The sequence below is a fragment of the Ursus maritimus genome, unplaced genomic scaffold (assembly GCF_017311325.1).
Source record: "Ursus maritimus isolate PB19 unplaced genomic scaffold, ASM1731132v1 scaffold_29, whole genome shotgun sequence".
NCBI classification, from domain to species: domain Eukaryota; kingdom Metazoa; phylum Chordata; class Mammalia; order Carnivora; family Ursidae; genus Ursus; species Ursus maritimus.
The window spans coordinates 34173470-34194765 of record NW_024425452.1 but is presented as its reverse complement, the minus strand read 5'-3'; the positions used below and the strand labels follow the sequence as shown (position 1 = coordinate 34194765).

At 40.0% G+C, this 21296-nt stretch overlaps 1 protein-coding gene across 1 annotated transcript; it reads right to left on the bottom strand.

Moving 5' to 3' along the window:
- Window positions 1–444: 444 nt before the first annotated feature.
- Window positions 445–4609, bottom strand: RIPPLY2 (ripply transcriptional repressor 2). Its single transcript, XM_040643722.1, has 3 exons — window positions 4247–4609; window positions 3925–3989; window positions 445–706 (listed from the first exon to the last, which is right to left on the bottom strand). The coding sequence occupies exons 1-3, from the start codon at window positions 4607–4609 to the stop codon at window positions 559–561; spliced, it is 576 nt and encodes a 191-aa protein (XP_040499656.1). The 3' UTR covers window positions 445–558.
- Window positions 4610–21296: the final 16687 nt, after the last annotated feature.

The window sequence follows — 21296 nt, the reverse complement described above, 5'->3', positions numbered from 1 at the left end:
TCATTAAAAATCCCTAAAATTTAATAGCCATGGCATTAATTCCCATTTTCAATTATAGACAATGATTTAAAGTGTTTTTCACCATCTGCTAGCAAACACATAATATTGTGTGATTGGTAGCATAAGGTGATTTTCTTCATTATCTAAAAATATCCATCAGCAACTACAGTATCTAACGGAGATCAGTAGGAAATACCAGATGTTACAAGATTCAATCTTGAAAATAAAATATTGTCATTCTTTGCAAAGTTTTAGCTAAATATTTGCAAATTATAACTAAAATAAAATTTGTAATTTGATGAAGAGATCAAAATTATCTTTTGTAAGCCCCAAATGTTTACAATCCAATCAAGACATCCGTAAACAGCACATATTTTTAAATTCCAACATTGAATTATAGTGTAGGGGTAAAAAAAGCCACACTACTATAGAATTACAAAATATTTCATTTTATTAATAATTTATATACAAATAAATTAGTTTGAAGGATTATGATACATTTGTACACTAAATTTAAATCCTATAAGCTTTGAATGTCATTGCAAGTAACTAATCAGGTTAATTTTCACATATCAGCTCCTCAATATCATCTTCACTATCAGAATCTTCATAAAATGAAATTGTGGCTTGAATTGGAAAATTTTTCAGAAGAGCTTCTGCTTCTTGATATAAGTAATCATAACACTTTGATTTTGGCCAAAATAGTCTGAAAGAAGCAGACAACATAATATGCTTTATTTTTTTCACATTCAGAATCCTTATACTCATAAAATGTTCAAATTTTAAGAGCTCCATATACTTGACAATTGATGTGTGCCTTTAGATAGTTTAAAAATGCTACTATCTCAGGTTTCATGGGAGTCTACTTGCCAAAGTATCAATAACTAATTAATCATTTTAAGTCTTTATCCAAGCTATAAATTGGATCAAACAAATTCACACAAAACCCTTTGTGATAAATATTTAGCTCACTTCAGGTATTATGGATATATTTATTCTTACAATATACAGAAGAAGGTTTGTCTTCCAATTTCCAAATTCGTTTGTGAAAAAAATATGAACCTACCATTATATTACATAAAATTCTGAAACCCAATTTTACAAAGACAACAAAATATTATGCACCTTCCAGAAAAGCAGAAATCACCTAGTATCTTGCTTAAAACTCACAGATTTAACTGTTAGTTACAGATGTAGCTAACAATGTAAGTTTAGAAGAGTACAAAAAGCAATATTCTAAAGTTTTTCTGTGCACTCAGACCAGGGCTATAAGAAGGCTTCCTCTGACCCCAAGCTTGATCCCATCTCCCTCCCCTTTCCCCATCCAACTAAATTTGGAATACCATATTGGAATATTGAGAATAATACTGGCTTTATACAACTTGCATGTAACACAATTACCTCAGACTTTCAAATTTTTGGCAAATATTAATCTTGCCATCTGGTCTTCTATTATTTTCCTCCAAAGCAAAGCAAAGCAAAGAAGAATGATATGGCTGACTCACCAACAATAGTGCAGTCATTTTAGTGTAGGGTAGTTAGCCCTATGTACCCATTTATAACAGAGTGCTTCTAACAAACAGAAGGTTACATTATGCTCAGTGTATTCCATTTTAAAAGGCAGAAAAATAGGCAATGTAGTTTATAAATGTTTCTAGCCAGATGGCAAAAAAAAAAAAAAAGTTTTTAATTTTAGTGCCTAAATAAGCAACCATCAATAATTCAGTCATTCAATAAATATTTTAGTGATCTCTTGTGCCAGAAGTAATTCATAACTCAAAGATGAAAAAATCATGGTCTCTATCCCCAAGAAGTTGACAATTAAGTAAAAAGAATGAGAAATACCCAATAGTATTCAAGATAGAAATTAATAAAAATAAAATAAACTTAAAAAAGTACAAATAAATGGTTACGGTAGTTCAGAAAAGAAAGGGATTTCTTATATAGGAAACAAATGATTTTCTGATGCTTGACTAGAACTGTCAAACCCAAAGAATGTTGTTTAATTATTACCACACTCTGCCCAGAATCTTTCACTGACCACTCTTCTTTCAGGGACTTCATACGTTCCTGAATTCTCCCCTGTTCTGAGTGATTTTTCTCAGTCTCCTTTGTGGAACTCTTTTTCTTGTATACAGGTTGGTATTGGCTTCCTCAGGGTTTTACCAAGAGTGATCATTTCTCCTCTCTCTTTCCCCTGGAAGACCTGATCCACTGCCATGATTTCTTCAACTGTTCATTTACCGAAGACTCCCACTGTCTGTATTTCTGCTTAAGATCTTGACTCTGGGCCCCTTACCTCTGTGTGTGTGTGTGTGTGTGTGTGTGTGTGTGTGTGCTCGCGCGCGCGCGCCCCCAGCTCTTTACTGGACGTACACATTTGAATACCCCATAGGCACATTAAATACGATAAATGAAAAAATGGACTCATTATCTTACTCCCCAAATCTGTTTTAAGCCCTAATTTCCACTCTGTTAACACAGCATTCATCTGGTCATCAGCCACAAACTTGGAAGCCATTCTCTCTTTTTACCTCTTCTTTACCTACCATATCCAATACATTATAAGCCTAATCTATTATGTCCCCTAAGCATTCCTCAAATTCGCCCAGTCCCATCCCCACTTCCAATGCCTTAGAATGGCTCTTTATCATATCTTGCCTGAATTACAGTAACTTCCAATTTCATTTTGGTTTACTAAGCGTATATACCATTTTCTTATTGCTTTTTCTGAAACATAAATCTGATCACATTACCTTTGAGTAACCCACAATACCAGCCACAAAATAAAGGCCATGGGTTCCCAATGTCACATACAGGAATAGGACAAAACTCTATACCAAGGTGTACAAGATCCAGCCTATGGCTTACCTATTAGAATGACAACAGCTTCATGCACCCAAATTCCAGCTCCTGGAGGCTCCCATAGGAGCCATGTTGTTCGGTGACTCTGTATCCCTTCTCCTATGCTATTTCTTCTGTCCCTCTTTTCCCCACCTACCATCCACCTGGCTAACTTCAAGGCTCAGCTAGGTAACCACATCCTATCATACACACTTCCCAGATCTTTCCCCACTCCCTCTGGCAGAGTTAGGTACTTCATGTCCTTTACATACTGGTAAAAGTGACCAAACTAAACTATTGCCGTATTTGCCAGAAGGGTGTGATTATTTTTTTTCCTGCGTCCATCACTAGTGGTAGCACATGGTAGAAAATTAATCAACATGTATTGACCTCTACAAGCCATTTATAAACATATATATACAAATATCATACGGTTCTGCATTTCACAGCTCTCTGAAGCAAGCAAACTGCAGAATGAACCTTTCACCTGACTAAAAGCTACAAAGATTTCTACAGAAAGGCCGACTTCCCTTCCCATGGCTAGGAACGGTAAATTAGCTCCTCATTGTTATGTCAAGTAACCTCGATCCCTTTTAGGAAGCTTCGTGATTTTAGGATTTTCATTATACTCCATTTTCTCTTCCACGTCAAGCTCGATTTGCTGTAAAACTGCAACTATGAACACCATTCTTCCTTCTGGTTTGCAAGAGAATAAGAATATACACAGTCGGCCTGCTGTGAAGTCAATTTCATTCGAACCCTTTAGCATTAAAACAGAACTGGTTTGCAGACACAAGATGTCACCGGTTGACTTTCACGATGCCATCCACTTTCCCTCTTTCTAATATACTCTTAAAGAGTTTACCGAGTGGCCACTGAGTAACAGTTCTTTAGGCGACAGCGTGAACTACATTTATCAATTCGATGAGTAAAGGACCTCTGGGATCCGTGAAGACAGATTTTCCCAGAGAGAACTGCAAGGCCCGCAGTGGAGCTCGGCGGCTGGAGCGCGGCGCGGCGATTCCCGGCTCCACCCGGGGCTGCCGGAGCGGGGGACCTTCCGGGAGGCCTGTCACTCACCTGACTGGGTGTCTGTGCTGGGAGAGCTTTCCTGAGGCTGCGGCCACCCCGGGGCCGTCCGGCATCTGGGGACGAAAGAAGATGAATCGCGGTTATCTTCCAGAAATGGGAAAAGCGGTCTAGTGTTCCTGCGCCCGCGGGGAACGTGACCCGCGGGGCCCTCAGCAGCCTCGCTCCCGGCCGGAGGACACCCTCGCAGCATCAGGACCCCAGGGCCTCCGGTAGGGCCGGCCGGGCGCGCGTCTCCCTCGGGCGGGCATACCCAGTCCGGGCGGCTCAGCGGCCCTCCGGGGACGTGCGGCCCGACGCGCGGCTCACTCACCGCCTCCGCCGCGTGCTGCGGCGCCCCCTCCTCCTCGTGACCTGGGGCGTCGACCCACGGTCTCCAGAAGCCTGCGGATCTGCGGGGCGGGGGACACAAGGCGCGCGGAGGAGACGCGAGCCCAGACCCGGGAGGACCGCCCGCAGCCGAGCGCGGACCCGCGGCGGGCGGGGGGCGGAGAGCGATGGGGAGGAGCTGGGGAGACGCGGGCGGCAGGGCCAGGGTGGGGGAGGCGCTGCCGCCGGAGTCCGCGCCCTCGCGCCGCGTGGGGCGGTCGGGGCCCGCGGGTGGCGGGCGGCGGCGGCGGCGGCGGCAGCGCGCGCACTCGCCGGCTCCCCTCGCCGAGGGCTCCCCGGTGTCCATGGCGCGGCGGGGCCGAGCAGAAGACAGCTGCCAGCCCGCGGGTCAGCCGGGCCTCTTCCCTCCGCCCGAGCCGAGCGCCGAGCTTATATACACAGCCCGGCCGCTGGCTGCACACGGAGAGGTCCGCTCGCTCTCCGCCCCTCTCTCCCCAGCTAGCCGCAGAAACAAAAAGGGTGCGCGTGAAGGCGCAATGGGCTGAACCCCGGGTGCGAACGCGTGCAACTCCCAAATGGCCCGGGAATGGGTTTTGTTGAGCGAGTGTTAATCGGTCTTCGACACATGGCTGCGGGGGGGGAAAAAACAACATTCGCCCGAGCAGCCCATTTCCAAGTGAAGAGTCTAGGAGGAGATAAAATTAAGCAATTCTACACGTTTTGTGTATTTCTGCAAAAAGGCCAAGTGGCTGGTAATTGCTTGACTCGAGGCTTTTTGGAATGTGGTCAATGCAACAAGCTCTGCATCCCGTCTGCTAAAAGCTGGGATGCGGACTAAATTTAAAGGAATGGCCTTTATAGGCAAACAATGAATCATGGAACACTACAGCAAAAACTCATGAAGTACGGCATAGTGACTAACATAACATAATAAAAATAAATAAATTAAAAAAATAAAAGGAATGGCCTTAACTCCTCTTTCGGGCAGAATAAAAACTGGGTGAATGAACAGACTCCTTAAGAAAGGAGGTTTTTGTTAATGTATTGACAGACTAGGTTCTGCCTGTTATTATTTGTAGATAATACTAAAAAGAATAACAAAAGGTGAATTGTGAAAGACTGAACGTTACAGCCAGGAAAGCCGAAGATTGGAGTCATGTGATTTAGGCTTAGAGCTCTATGTTATTTTCTCCTATGTTTGTGATTTTCCTCAACATCTTACCAGTGTCCCCTGAAGAGAAGTCTTGAATTTCATGTATTCACTTCAGTCACTTCTTGGCATTTCGTCACTCAATGATAATTAGAAATTATTTCGTGGAGGCGGGGTGTGTGTAGAATGATAATGAAATCTTGAGAAGTTATGGGACAAGTTGTCAGCCTCTCTGTGACCCTGTTTCTCTTATTTAAGTTGACCCTCACTTATTACAAAAGTCCATTAAACTTGGTAAAAAAGTGTTATGCTTCAAAGGAAAGATGATATATAAATGCCATAATTTTTTCAAAATATTTTAAATAATAGAGCTGAACTTCTTAAAAGTTATAGATAAAAGCTTTTAATGTAAGTAATAGTGTCTCAGCTATTCATTCAGTTACTGTGTAGGAAAATAATCTAATACTTGAAGATTTATAATGATCTACCCATCAGGAAAGTGGTTCGTTTCAGATAGTGAAATCAGTAAGGATAGGTATCTAATACATGTCTCAATGTCCTAGACTTACTATTGGCTAAATAAATTAAAACTTACAGAATACTTGCTACAAGGCCACACATAAGAAGCTCTCAACAAATTTTAAGCTGTGTTTAAAATATGTAAACCCTTAACAGATGTTAAGCTAGCTGATGAAATGTTCATCATTTCGGTTTCATAAACATCTTTTAAGGTGTCTGTAATGTGGTAAGGACTGTGCTTTCGGAAATAATGGTGAATAAGATATCCCCACTTCCCCATCCCCATCCTCAAGAGGGTTACAGTCATTGTGAACTATGACCATCACAATGGCCACATAAGCAAAGGTCTTTAAAAAGTGCCACATTCAGTAACAAAAGCACATTTTAACCAGAGAAGTGGCACAAGGAAGTGAATTGGTAAGTCTATTTGGGACAACCAGGAAAACCTTTTTAGAATAAAAGAAACCTAAACTGGGATTTCTAAAAGAATCAGGAAATAGTGTAGTCTGTGTGTGTGGTGCAGGAGGAGGAAAAGAAGGAAGGAACAGTGCTTCTGAGGACCAGGGACTGCTGGAGCAGAGATGTGGCTGAAGAGTTAGAAGGGCTGGGGCTAACAGGAGCCTAATATACCATGAAAGAGCATTTTGGATTTATTCTGTAAGCACTGGTGAAATATTTTAAGCAGGAGAATGGAATGGTCTACGTGTACATTTTTTAAAGATTTTACTTATTTATTTGACACAGAGAGAGAGAGAGAGAAAGCGAGTGCACAAGCAGGGGGAGTGCCCGGTAGAGGGAGAGGGAGAAACAGGCTGCCCACTGAGGAAGGAGCCTGAAGCAGGGCTTAATCCCAGGACCCTGGGATCATATCCTGAGCCAAAGGCAGACACATAACCAACTGAGCCACCCAGGCAACCCTAAAGTTTACATTTGATAAAAGTCTCTCTGGCAGCCAGATGGAAGACAGATATAGGGAATTCTGATACTGGAAAAAAGGAAAGCATTTGCAAAGTCATTGACATAGTTCAGGCAAAAGGTGATGAGAAGATGTATAGTAAGGATGGAAATGAAAGAACATGTTTGAGGGATACTTAGGAAATAGAATGTATGCTACTACCTGAATCATAAAATGTGGGGCCACATGAAGGTGGAGTCTATATATGTTCCCAGGTTTCTAACCTGGTTAACTAGGTAAGTGGTGATGGCTCAAACTAAGACAGAGAAAACAGGAAATATAGGATGAAGAGCAAGTGAGATGCTTTTCGGTTTTTTTATTCTGTTAATAGTGTGCAGGGAAAAATAATGAATTTGGTTTTGGATCTTGGATCAGTCTGGTCAGGTTGGGCTATGCAGCGATATCAAAGAACTCCAAACTCTCATTGCCTTAGAATATAAAGGTTTATTTCCGACTCATGCCGTATTCCATTTTTGGTGGGTAGGATTTACTCCAGGTCATCTTCACTTAAGGATACTAGCTGATGGAACCTCTTGCCATTGGAACAGTGCCATTTGTCATAACAGGGGGAAGGGAATAAAATTAACAGATTTTTAAAGACTTAGTAACATGCAGGTGAAGAAACTATCCAAAGGGCAATCAGAGATAAGAGTTCAGTAGAGAGTTTAGGACTAAAGATTTAAATGTGGGAGTCATAAGAAAAGAAGTAGTAAGGACTGATTCATTTTCCCAGGAAATTTTGTAGTTTAAGAACAGGACCAAGGACAGAGCTCTGGAGAGCAACATCTGATGGTGGAGTGAGAAGAGATGCAAACCAAAACAAAGCAAAACCATTCCTGAAAAGGAATGGTAGTAGAAGGTACATTTGTAGAGCAGGTGTGGTGGGACCATGGCCTGAAAGAATCCTAACAAGGAAGGAAAGGCCCAAGGCATTAAGTGCCACCAGTGGGTCAAACAAAATAAGGATGCATGTTCATTGAATTTGGCAAGTAGGGGTCATAGTGACTTTAACAAGATCTCAAGTGTATGGAGATAGATGCTTTTTTTTTTTTTTACAGTAAATTGAGCTGTAGAGGTAAAAAAATAAAACAGTAAGTTGAGACTACCTTTCTGAGAGGAAAAAAGAGAGAGAAGAGGAATGTGGGATCAGTAGAGGGGTTTTGGTTTTAGGGTGCAAGAGGCAAAAGAATGTTTATAAGATGAAGAGGTGAGGCAGGAGTAGAGAGGCCTCGAGAGAAAGGGGACTGGACAATGACTCCGGGTCCCATAAGCAGAAAGAAGAAATGACATCAGGAGCTGTCGGGAGGATTCTCATGCAGTTGGAGGGTATTCAGCAGTGATTACTCAAGAAGCAGTTTTAATCAAGGTGACTAGATCTGGCATGAAGAAGGAGGGGGCAATGTAATGATGCGATGTGAATTTGAGAGAACATCAATTGTCTTAAAATTGTGGGGAAAAATGCATTACTAGAAGGAGAAAAGGGAGAGCCAATTAATAAACATATGATAAAATGTATGCTTGATCAAATTTAGATAAACTGAGAGTAGAAATATGTATTGCTGGAACTAGACCATTTATATACGTATCCATTTGTTCCACCTATTTATACAGATACTGAAGCTCATTTCCAGTGTGGCCAAGACCAAAAGAACTTATTCATGTTACATTTAAAATTTATTTAGAAATCTGTGTGAGTCCCACTAATGCACTTAAAACATGTGCTTTTTTATGAAGATGTAATTCACATACAACATTATATTCGTTTCAGGCGCACAATGTGATGATTCAATATGTGTATATATTATGAAATAATGATCACAGTAAGTCTGGTTAACATCTACTACCACACATAGTTACAATTCTTTTTCTTGTGATAGGGATTTTAAGATCTACTCTATTAGCAACTTTCAAATATACAAAATATTATTTATGGCTATAGTCACCAGGCTGTAGATTACATCCCCAGGACTTATTTATTTTGTAACTGGAAGTTTGTACCATTTGACAACCTTCATTCATCTCATGCACACCCATCCCCCACTTTTGGCAACCACCGATTTCTTCTCTGTATCTATGAGTTTGAGCTTGCTTCTTTGTTTAAAGATTCCACATATAAGTGAGATCAAATGTTATTTGTCTTTCTCTGACTTATTGTATTTAGCATAATGCCCTGAAGTGCCATCCACGTTGTCCCAAATGTCCGAATTCCCTCTTTTTTCATGTAATATATATATTACATTTTCTTTATCCATTCATCATTGGTAGATAATTAGGTTATTTCCATGACGTGGCTTTCATAAATAATACTGCAGTGGGGGTACAGATATCTTTTCAAGTCAGTATTTTTGTTTTCTTTGGATAAATACCCAGCTATGCCATTGCTGGGTCATATGGTAGTTCTATTTTTTATTTCTTGAGGAACTTCTATATTGTTTTTCATAGTGTCTGCACCAATTTGCATTCCCACCAACAGTGCACAACTGTGTCCTTTTCTCCACATCGTCGATGATATTTGTTATCTCTTGTTTTTTTGATAATAGCCATTCTAACAGGTGTGAGGTGATATCTCATTGTTGTTTTGATTTTCATTTCCCTGATGATGAGTGATGATGAGCACCTTTTTATTTACCTACTGGCCATTGGTACATCTTCTTTGGAAAAATGTCTACTCAGATATTCTGCCCATTTCTTAATTGGCTAGTTTGCTTTTTTTGCTATTGAGTTGTAATAGTCCTTTATATATTTTGGATATTAGCCCCTTACCAGAAGTATGACTTGCAAATATTTTCAATCACTCAGTAGATTGCCTTTTAATTTTGTTGATGCTTTCCTTCTCTCTCTAGTTTGATATAGTCCAACTATTTTGTTTATGCTTTTATTGCCTTTGATTTTAGCATCCGATCCAAAAAACTCATTGTGAAGACTGATGTCAAGGATCTTATAGCCTAAGGGTTTTTTTCCCTAGGAGTTTTATGTTTTCAGATCTTATGCTCAAGTCTTTAATTCATTTTGAGTTGATTTTTGTGTATGGTGCAAGATACTGATCGTTTCATTTTTTTGCATGCGTCTGTCCAGTTTTCCCAACATCATTTATTAAAGAGATTGTTCTTTCCCCATTGCATATTTGTGCCTCCCTTGTCATAAGTTAATTGACCATATGTGCATGGGTTTATTTCTGGGCTCTCTCTTCTCTTCTCTTGATCTATGTGCATGTGTTTATGCCAATATTGTATTGATTAGTAATACTATGTAATATGGTTTAAAATCAAGAAGCGTGATGCCTCCAACTTTGTTCTTCTTTCTCAAGCTTACTTTGGCTATTCAGGGTCTTTTGTGGTTCCATGCAACTTTAAGGTTGTTTTTTTGATTTCTGTGAAAAATGCCATTGGAATTTTGGTAAGAGCTGCACTGAATCTAGATTGCGTTGAGTATTATAAGCATTTTAATATTAATTCTTTTAATCCACTAACATGGAATCTTTCCATTTATTTGTGTCTTTTTCAATTTCTTTCATCAGTATCTTAAAGTTTGCAGAGTATATATCTTTCACTTCCTTAAATTTATTCCTAGGAATGTAATCTTTTTAATACATTTGTAATTGGGAATGTTTTCTTAATTTCTTTTTCTGATAATTTGTTATTCGTGTATAGAAACCCAACTGATTTTTATGTATTAATGTTGTATCTTGCTACTTTACTGAATTCATTTATTAACTAACATTTTTTGGCAGAGTCGTTAGGGTTTTCTATATATCATGGAATCTTCAAATGGAGACGGTTTTATTTCCTCCTTTGCATTTTGGATATCTTTTATTTCTTCTTCTTGCCTAATTGCTGTGGTTAGGACTTCCAATTCTGTGTTGAATAAAAGCAGCAAGAATAGTTATCCTTGTCATATTCCTGATTTTAGAGGAAAAGCTTTCAGCTTTACACCATTGAAAGTGATGTTAGATATGGGCTTGTCATATATGGTCTTTATTATGTTGAGGAATGTTCCCTCTATAACCACTTTGTTGAAAGTTTCAATCATAGATGGATGTTGAATTTTGTCAAATACTTTCCCTGAATCTGTTGAGATGATATGATTTTTATCCTTCATTTTGTTAATGTTGTGTATTATGTTGATTGATTTATAGATGTTGAGCCATCTTTGCATCCCTGGAATAAATCCCACCTGGTTACGGCGTATGATCCTTTTAATGTATGGTTGAATTCAGTTTTTCAATATCCTGTTGAGGATTGTTGCCTCTATGTTTATCAGGAACACTGGCGTGTAATTTTCTCTTCTTATAGGATCCTTGTCTGATTTTGGTATCGGTAATGCTGGCTTCATAAAATGAGGTTGGGAGTGCCCCTTCCTCTTATTTTCTAAGAGTCTGAGAAAGATTGGTTTAATTCTTCTTTGAATGTTTGGTAGAATTCACCAGTAAAGCCATCTGCTCCTGGACTTTTATTTGTTGGGAGGTTTTTGATGACTGATTGAATCCCCTTACTAGTAATTGTCCTGTTCAGATTTTCGATTTCTTCATGTTTCAGTCTTGGTAGGTTGTACCTTTCTGGAATTCATCCATTTCTAAAATATGTACTTTATGTAACGTATTGATATGTTCTTCATAACATACCAAGGAGGTGTGTTATGATCTACATAATCTTTTAGGATTAAAAATATTAAAAACTTCATTCATTCAACAAGTATTTATTGAACACCTACTGTGTGCCAGGTGCTGTTCTAGGAGCTTAAGCTCCTCAGTGAACAAGAGACAAAACTCCTTACCTTCACGGAATTTACATTCTGACATCTAAGCCACCAATGTTTTTAACTTACGGCAAAGAAAGTATTATAAACTCACCTTACACATGGTGCCTGTGTACGTAACATGTTTTCTTTTTTTTTATTTTGGGATTTTGTATGACTATAAGATGAGAGAAGGGAAGCATACCCTGGAGAAAGGATGTTAGGCAACCATCGTTGAGGTGGATGGATGGAAAAAAATCAAAAGCACATAAAAACAATGAGTATGTGTTTTTCTATTATCCAGAAAATAATATTAAATGAAAAGATAAATTAGAGCTTGAACTAGGTTCCCATTTTGAATGTGACCTGATGTTGCCCCACCCTTTTCGATGGACAGGATGACCTCAACTAGGGTATGACTTAGTCTCCACTTAGAGACTAAGGTGAGAAACAGAAGTGTGAAGCAATGAGGGGAATATAATGACTCACATCTGCTATTGCCACCGTGTGCCTCCTCAATAATGCCGGTTTTGCTGGTACGAAAGTAGGGCCAGTCTCAGTTTCTGCACATCCTTTTTTATCCATGATTTTATGAATATTATTTAAGGAAAATTATAACATATGCTTTATAAGCTAGACTCCTTTTTAAAAGACTGTACATATAAAGTGTGCTCCTTTCTAGGATAATTATTCATTTGTGTCTGAATGCCAACAGCATCAAATTTATTAACTTACTTATTTAGGGTATTTTATTTTAGTTATATAATCATGTTTTCATGTAAAAAGATTGTGAAAAATCCACTACCAAACCCTACACATAATATGTATGAGGGATCTTCTTGGCGTGATGGAAATGCTCTAAAATTGGATCACACGGAGAGTTGCACAACTCTGTAATTTACTAGATGTCATTAACTTGTTCATTAAAAATGGGTGAATTTTATGGTGTGCAAAATACAGCTTAATAGAAAAACTTTAAATTTGGCATTAAAGTATTGTTTCCGAGCCATACTCAGTCTAGGCTCGAGAAACTAAATGCTGCAGTCAGAAGCAAGCCTGCTGGAGGTGTTTCTATTTGTGTTTTTTAAAATATGCATCTTGGATAGAAAAAGTGGTTGTGACAATGTCTGTTATAACTTTGGAATTTGCTTCCAAGCATATGTTGTATTTACACTGGCCTCTGGACAGTTCTAAGTGGTTTCATTGCAGCGCAGTCTCTGCGAGGTTCCACCCCGATGCTTTGACTCATGGTGGTCAGAGCAAGATCTTTAGAAAAGATTGTACTGGGTCTACAGCAAGGACTTTAGACCTCCAAACTATTGAGTGCAGTGACAAACTCTCCGTCAGGTCTCTGTTAATAAAGTCTCCACTATTGCTGAATTGTCAGGAGCCAAGCCCTCATACTGAGGCCATTACAAAAGAAACGTTTGCATCACTTCAATTTGAGATTGAACTAAAGAGCAAGCAAATGTCTTCAAGTAACTAGGATTTTTATTGTGCCTTGTCAGAAAGTGAAAAACAGGAATGGCTTCTAAACTTATTAGTAAGCTAAAAGACTCTTTCTTCCCCCTTACAGTTGGATCGCAACTTCTATGATCAACCCTTTCTGCCAATAAAATCTTACTTGAGATAATTGATTTCACAGAGGTCTTTTTTCAGTTTGAAGATTAGATTCTTCGTGAAAGGTGGCATTTCCAAGTTTCAGGCGTTTGAGGATCTTCCCAGGTTTAAGATAAAGATAACAGTTGTGGTAAAACTGACTTAGAACTGAGCAGAGCTGGCGTGTGTTGTTTTAAACCAAGAAGGTGCTCACAGATGGCTCAGAGAGAGATTTAGCAAGTCTGTGCTAATCACACTCATACATGGGAATATCCCCATTGAAAACAGCCGGATTTCACTGTGCTCCTTAAGTAACTTCCTTATTTGGTTAATAATAACAATAAAGTATAATATGTAATGGCCTAAAAACAATATGCTTTATATTATAGTTGGTTGTATATTATTAAAGCCACAGTGAGAGTTTATGAGAAGTGGTTCCAATTCAAAGTATACTGAAGATACAAAGTATTTGCAGAAGTTTAGCTTTGGACAAGGAAACTCTTCAGAGTTCCTGATGGCTTCACTTCTAGATATTTCTAAACTTCTACGCTAGCCCCAAACAGTTAACTTAATGTCTCCTAATAAATCATATAATATAAAAATACAATATGTAAAAAATGTATTCACTTAACATAAAAGGATTGATCTTCTCATTACAAAACTGTATTTTACCATGTTCTGTCACATCTGACACTTTATGTTAAATGTCATTAACTATACAATTTTAATATCCTATATTATTAAAGGTCAGTGGCCAAAATATGATAAACATCAAGATTTAGTTTTAATTTTTGCTTTTAGAATGCAACATAAAATAGAGAGATGATTCAGAAAAGAAAATTAAATTCAATTAAACATTTATTGATCAGCCACTATGTGCCAAGCACTGTATTAAGCATTGAGCATACAGTTTGAATAAGACCAACTTGTCTTATTTACAGCTCTCATAGTGCTTGTATTCTGGCTGGAAAACAGAAAATAAATAATTGAAGAAGATAATCACAGATTTGCAATAGTGCTATAGACAGAATTGAAGAGGGATTTAATGCAAAGTAATTGGAGGAAGCCTCTCTTAAGCAGGGTAGTCAGGGAAGGCCTAGGAAGAGATGACATTTAGGCTGAGACTTGAATGAAAAATGAGACAGGACCATTCCCTAAATGATCTATAAATTATTTCTGCTATATCCAGACCATACAAAATCATAGCAGAAAATACCTACCTGTTCTGGTTGGTTCATGCTATTAGTGGGAGACCAGACAGCTGACGTGTGGGTTGTACCAGAGAAGGAAAGATATATTGAATAGCATTTTTCTGTATTTGTTTCTGAGTTGTATTAATTACTTAGAGAATTACTTAGATTATAGAATGAAATTCATTTTCCTTAAATATGTAAATACCTCTCAGTTTAATGGGAAGCCAAATTTTAACTGAAAGTATTAAGTTTAAAAAATTACTATAATATGGCGGCAGCAATATGTGCATGATAATTTAAGTAGGGAAAAAAAAGGTACTAGTATGAAATTGAATAGAATTGAGTTTTTGTTATTACTGAATGAAATATATATGAGGATTTAGAGAAGGTTACAAGCTAAGAATGAACTATCAGTGAAGATATAAGAAAATGAAACTTTGTATATCTTTAATGCCGCTTGGCATTCATAAGGCCCTCCGTGATGTCTAAGTAATTGAAAAGAAAGGCAGACAAGTGTGGTCTTCGTAAAACTTGTTTAAATTTTATCTGTTATCCCGTAACAGTCTTGGTTACTACAAGGAGACGTTTCAGTTGTCATGGTGGTGCAAGAACCTCCCTCTGCCTATGCCATAGCTGTTCCCCACCCCCACTCTCATTCTTGCTAAAAGAATCCCAATTTGTGCAGATATAAAGAAGTCGAGTGCTTTGCGGAAAAACTAGTCTCTTCCTCAATTGCAGGGAGAGAATCATGACGTGATCTTGCCGGTGATTAGTTTAGGCAGTCATGTGATCCAATTCTGAACAATGATATTTAAAAAGTAGTCTGTATTATGGTGGCAGAGTGGTTGTGGGAAAAGTCTTTCTTACTGCCTAAAAGAGAAGCATGGGAGGAAACACACCAGTCCTCCATGTTCTACCTCTCAATCCTGTATTTACTTTTGATACCAGGATCTGGGGCTCATGAAAGCGTACACGGGCTAAGATCCTGAAACTAGCAGGTTGGAAGGATGTAAAGATCCTGGGAACATTTCAATAACCATCCGTGGAAATATCCAACATCAGGACTTTTGGTATGAGAATGTGAATTTTCTTATTTGAGTTTTACCCCCGAAAAGGTGTTTTAGTTTTTTGTAGCTGCATGTATCTTCGTTCAGTGAGTAGTTCTATTTTCAGGTAGTATTCAATAGATTAACTGAGCACACTCTTTTGTAATCCAAATAGGCAGTTGATTTGAAATTTTAATATAAGCATGCCAAACTACTCTTCCCAGAAATGGGATGTGGTTCCCATCCCACAGTGCAGTGCTCCCTGAGTAGGTGAATACAAATTATCGTTATCTCACTGATCCTTAAAATCTTCGGTGTAGAGAAAGTGCTATTTAGTTGTTCTGTCTTTTGAAAGTTTACGCTGAAGTTTGACAAGCAGGGGGTTATCTAAGATGGTGGTTCTTAAGCCTGCTGCCCTTTAAAAACACAAAAGAGCCAATTATTTTACCAGCAAAATGAGTTTCTTTGGGAATAGCAGAGAATTGCAATTTGAGATGAGCAAGCTATGGTGAACCGTGCAGAAGTCCAGAAAACAAAAGAGAGGGGCTTACTTTTACAGGGGAAAGGAGGAAGCTGGAAGGTCTATTGCAGCTTCTCATTGGCTGAGTGTGGTGGTTTCCCCTGGGCTGAGCTGCTGCTAGGCAAGGAGAAATTCTTCTTCTTCTTTTTTTTTATTAATATTTTTTTATTATATTATGTTAGTCACCATACAGTATACCCCTAGTTTTTGATGTAAAGTTCCATGATTCATTACTTGCGTTTAACACCCAGTGCACCATGCAATACGTGCCCTCCTTACTACCCATCACCATTCTTCTATCCTCCCACCTCCTAGGTAAAGTAATTTTCTTCCTATTGTGGGATGAAAGGTATGCTTCTTATGGCTTCCTGACTCCATTTTAAATAAGGTTTCCTTTAATTTACTTTCACAAGCTGCTCAGGACCCCTGTAAATTCTTAAAAATTATTGAGAATAATTATTTCAAAATGAAAAGTTTAATGAAAATTATTGAGGACCCCAAAAACCTTTAGCTTATGTGGATTACATCTATCAATATTTACTTTATTAACAATTAAAACCGAGCAAATTGTAAACTATATACTTATTAATTCCTTTAAAATAACAGTTACCCACTGCATAGTAACATGAAATATATATTCTTATAAAAATGACTGTATTTTCCAGAACTCATTTCTTTTGCGGATTTCTTTAATGTCTTGCTTAATAAAAGATGACTGGATGTTCATGTCAGTTCTGCATTCAATCTGTTGCAATATGTTGCCTTTGTTGAAGTGAATGGAGAAAATCCAGTCTCAAACAGATATGTCTGGAAAAGGAAGCACTTTGGAACCCTAACCTGCATTGTAGAGACTCCCCAGGAGTCTCCCCAGTAAGTGAATAACCTGATAAAATATCCTTGTAGTAGTTTTTTCTTCTTGCCTGCTTTGTACTTTCTGGTTTCTTACTCTTGCTCCCTGAGATCACGTTAAATAAACGTCCTGCGCACAGGTGTTTGTTTCAGGCTCCGCTCTGGGCAGATCTCAGGCTAAGACAGAGCAATTACTACAGAGTCAAAATAAAGTTGGCTTCAGAGATTAGGACCATGAAAGCAGCAAGTAGCATTCTGTTTGTTCTCATTTTAAAAAGAAAAAAAAAATACAATGTATCCAAGGTGTGGGTAACTGCTGACCCATCTTAGAGGTCCCTTGCATGGGCAGACTTTGCAAGTATAGCTCAGACCCCTAAGTACAAGTCAGACCTTCCCACCACCCCAGTGTTTTACTAGGTATATAGGATCTGACATCTCTTGGGTTCACAGGCATCTTGAGGTGCCATGACCTGGGGGGGGGTCGACCAGGGGACAATCAGAAAGAACCCCAGAAAATCATATGTCTTTCCAAATGTCCTTCCCACTGTAAACTTATAGGGTCTGGTGCCCACAAAGTGACATTCTCTTAGGGACGAAAAGCACAGTCTGGTGTTTTAGTCACAACAGGCAAGGCCCTGCTGCATGAAGAAATATACCCCAGATTTCAGTGGCGTACATGATAAACATTTAGTTTTCACTTAATGCTAAGTCCAACGCAGATACTCCCCACCGCACAGCCTTCTAGGATGGGTGTCCTTCAAGTTCTTTCTATCCTATAGATTCACTGTCTTTATAGTTATGATCCCCAGGGTGCAGTGAAAGGGAAAGCAGGGTCAAGAATAGGTGATTTCCTACTTTCCAGGTCTGGAGGTGGCACTTGCTACTTCTGTGCACATCCCATTGGCCAGAACCAGGCACATGGTCCCACCTAGATGCTGAGGGCTGGAGAATATAGATTCCTTGTGTGTCCAGGAGGAAAAATGAAATGACTTAGTAAGCGAGCCTCAGGAGGGTCTCTGCCTTATCTTGCAAGAGGTTCTTGCTCAGTGACTGAGGACCCAGATCCCTCCTCAGGCCCACTTCTAAGCACTAGGCTTTTCTCTTCTTGGGCCACTTGCTCCAGATGAATTGCTAGGCGTCTGGGGTCCCATATACTATGCCCACTTCTTGCTCCTCTCCCCAGTCTGCCCATCCCCACGGCCTCTTTATCCCTGCCGTGCCCCATGTTCACTTCTAACAGACCCCAATGACTCATTAAATCTAGAGCCTAAATCAAAAGCAGCCAAAATAGTCAAATCCCTTTCTCTAAGGGCATGGAAGGCCTGGTCTTTGAACTCTCCCAGAGGGTAAGAAATAATTACATTCCATCCCTCCAATTCAGCAAGGAAAGTGTTGAGAAAGAACGCAATAGTAAAAATTTCACAGTCAGAGTGATTGAATATTTACATTCTACTACGAGCATTCCATGTCCCTTTTTCTCCCTGAGCATCGTGCCCTCCCCAGTTCAGATCCTCACCAACTTCTGCCTGGACTTGTCCAGGATCTTTGCCTCTACCCTGCAGACATTATCTTTTAACATAAAAATCTGACCAAGTCATTCTATGGTGTAGAATCCCATAATGGTTCTTGATAGTCCTATAGATAAGCTTATGCTCAACAGCACGATACTTGTGGTAGGCAAAATAACGCCCCCCAACCCCCAGCCACCCCTGCATCCTCATCTCCCGAATCTGTATGTTTTGGTAATATTGCTCATAAACTGGAAAGTGTACAAGGACTTCAGGACAATGTAGTAATCATAGCAAAGTTTCATGTAATGAAGTTAACTAATTTCTTTGAGTGAATATTTTAAGCAATTAAAAATCCGAGATTTTAACAAGTCAAATCTGATTGAAAGATAGGTTTTGTATAGACATTATGAACAAATATAAGCTCATAAGATCAAACATCAGGTTATATTATCTAGACACAGCTGTTAAGGAAATGATATTGGGCAAAACTTTCCAAACTTCTGACTTAAAAAATCAGAACTCTAACCGTTTATGAAAACACAATTCAGAAGAAATTTTGGGGCTTCCCTAGTGTTACGCCATCCAACAGAGGCATACTTGGTGACTTGCTGCTGTAGAAATCTGACCCTTTCAGAACTTATTGGAAGAGCAAAAACATTGCACAACAGCAGATCCATCTACGGTCTCACAATCCTGAGGACTGAGGCTGGCAATATTTTTCATGATGATTTTATTTACATATTACAGATGAGGAAGTTGGCCCCAGGAGGCTGAGCAACTTAACTGCAGGTCCCAGAGCTGGTAATAGACTGTGTTGGGATTTGAGCTCAGGCAATCAAGCCCAGTGCCTGTGGTCTCTTACATGAGGGTGTCTATCGCCTGCTGCTGCCTCCAAACACAGTCGCCATTTCCTAGGTGACCTCCTCAACAGGATGGCTTCTAAAAACCCCAGTGAGCACGAAAGGAGGTAGGGGTTGAACTGGGCTAACCAGACATAGCAGCTGTGAACACTCCTGTTGTTGGTTGAGGCTATTCCAGGCTGTGAAGGTCTGACTGAAAGGTCTAGGGGCTCCGGGTCCCTCAGGAATGTCTTTCTGCCTCCAATGCTGACTTCATAATTGGAGGTTTCTGTCCCCAGATAAATGAGTGGTGCGTGGTAGTGCTTTTCCTGTGAGAAATAAAAGATTTTAGACTTCCCTCTCCATGGCATGTTTGCTCCATAATATTAAATTTAATAATTAGAATTTAATTTGTTAATAGATTGAAATTTAATTTTAAACATAGAATGACTTTTAGTAGTGAGGATCCAACTTATTGATATTTTTTGAGAGAGAAAGAGAGCACATGCACGAGAATGAGTGGGGGAAGAGGGGGGAGAGAGAGAATCCCAAGCAGGCTCCACGCCCAGCCCAATGTGGGGCTCGATCTCACCACCCTGAGATCATGAGTTGAGCCAAAAATCAAGAGTTGGATACTTAACCAACTGAGCCACCCAGGTGTCCCTGAAATTCTCAATAACAATAGTTTCCTCATAAAATGAAGCAGAAAAGTGTTACCTTTGAGAAACGCCCCACCTTGGTCTGGTTCTTGTCCTAAGCCACCTTTCTGGTTCTCTCTTTACCGTTGGTCTTGGCAGCGGAACCGAGGCCTTTCGAATCCACAGCTGGGTGTGGACACTGCTGTTCCTTCCCCGCCCCCCCCCCCCACCGACCTGTGAGGAGCCGGAGATTCTGCCGTCAGAAAGCTCTGTTTGATAAATCTGCTTTGCGCTCTGCCTTTCCTGAAGATTTTGCTTTGTGTCAGGATCTGCTTATGGGAAAACCTGGACAAAGATAAAGACCAAGTGAAACACCACTGTGGGTTCAAATCCACGTCCTTTCTGAGGGCTGGGTTTTTGACCCTGAGAGATCACACTACGTTCCTAGGCTTATACCCATTGTCTTTAGTTTAAAAATCCTTCTGCATAAGCTTACCCCAAATCCTGGGCACTGGGGTGGCCAGGCTCAGCAGTTCACTCCAGCTAATGACTACTAAGCCCTGGCTCTGGGGTCGGATACAGCTTCAGGGCTGCACAGGGAGTCCACGTGTGGAAAGACCAACACGCTTAGCTCCAGTAGCACCTGCTCCATGAAGCTTTTTCTAGTCTTCTCTTTCTAAGTAGGAATAAGTCACCTCCTCCTTTGTGCCTCTCCCACCCTGGATAGACTTCTGGCCAAGCACCAAGCGTATGGTATTATAGTCATTTGTTCACATCTGTATCTTTATAACAGACAGCTAGCTCCTTGAAGGAAAAGATCATGTGTTCTTCATCATTGCGTCCCTGCTACCCAGCAAGATTTCAGAAACTGATATTACACAAGCACTTACTAAATGGTTGGTTGTTGAATGAATGGATTTTCTACGATCCGCTCCCAGGATCTCCAGGAGTAAGATACTGTGAGTGATGGGTCCGCGTAACAGCATCCACTCATCGTGCTCACCTGAGACAGGTCAGACAGGTGACGGTGCCAGTCCTCCTGGCAGTCTGACTGGCACACTCTGAGGCATGGGGCACCTGGGTGCCTCAGTCAGTTAAGCATCCGACTCTTGGCTTCAGCTCAGGTCATGATCTCAGGGACATAAGATCGAGCCCCGCATCAGGCCCCCACTCCATGCGGAGTCCCCTTGAGAGTCTCTCTCTTCCTCTCCTTCTACCCCACCCCACGCTCTCTCTCTCTCTCTAAAATAAATTAATTAATTAAAAAAAAAAAACCACTCTGAGGCAGGGGGTGAAATGGGGCTGAGCCTGGTAGCTTCTTCTTCATCCGGACTTTGGAGGAGGAAACCAGGCTGCATAGAGCTGCACAGGCCTGTGGCCCTATATACTAGTTCCTTTACTAGAAATGGATGGCCTGGCCCCTAGGTCTGCCCAGTGGCCACCTGCTCTAAAGCTCCAAGCATTTAGCCACCAGTTCAGC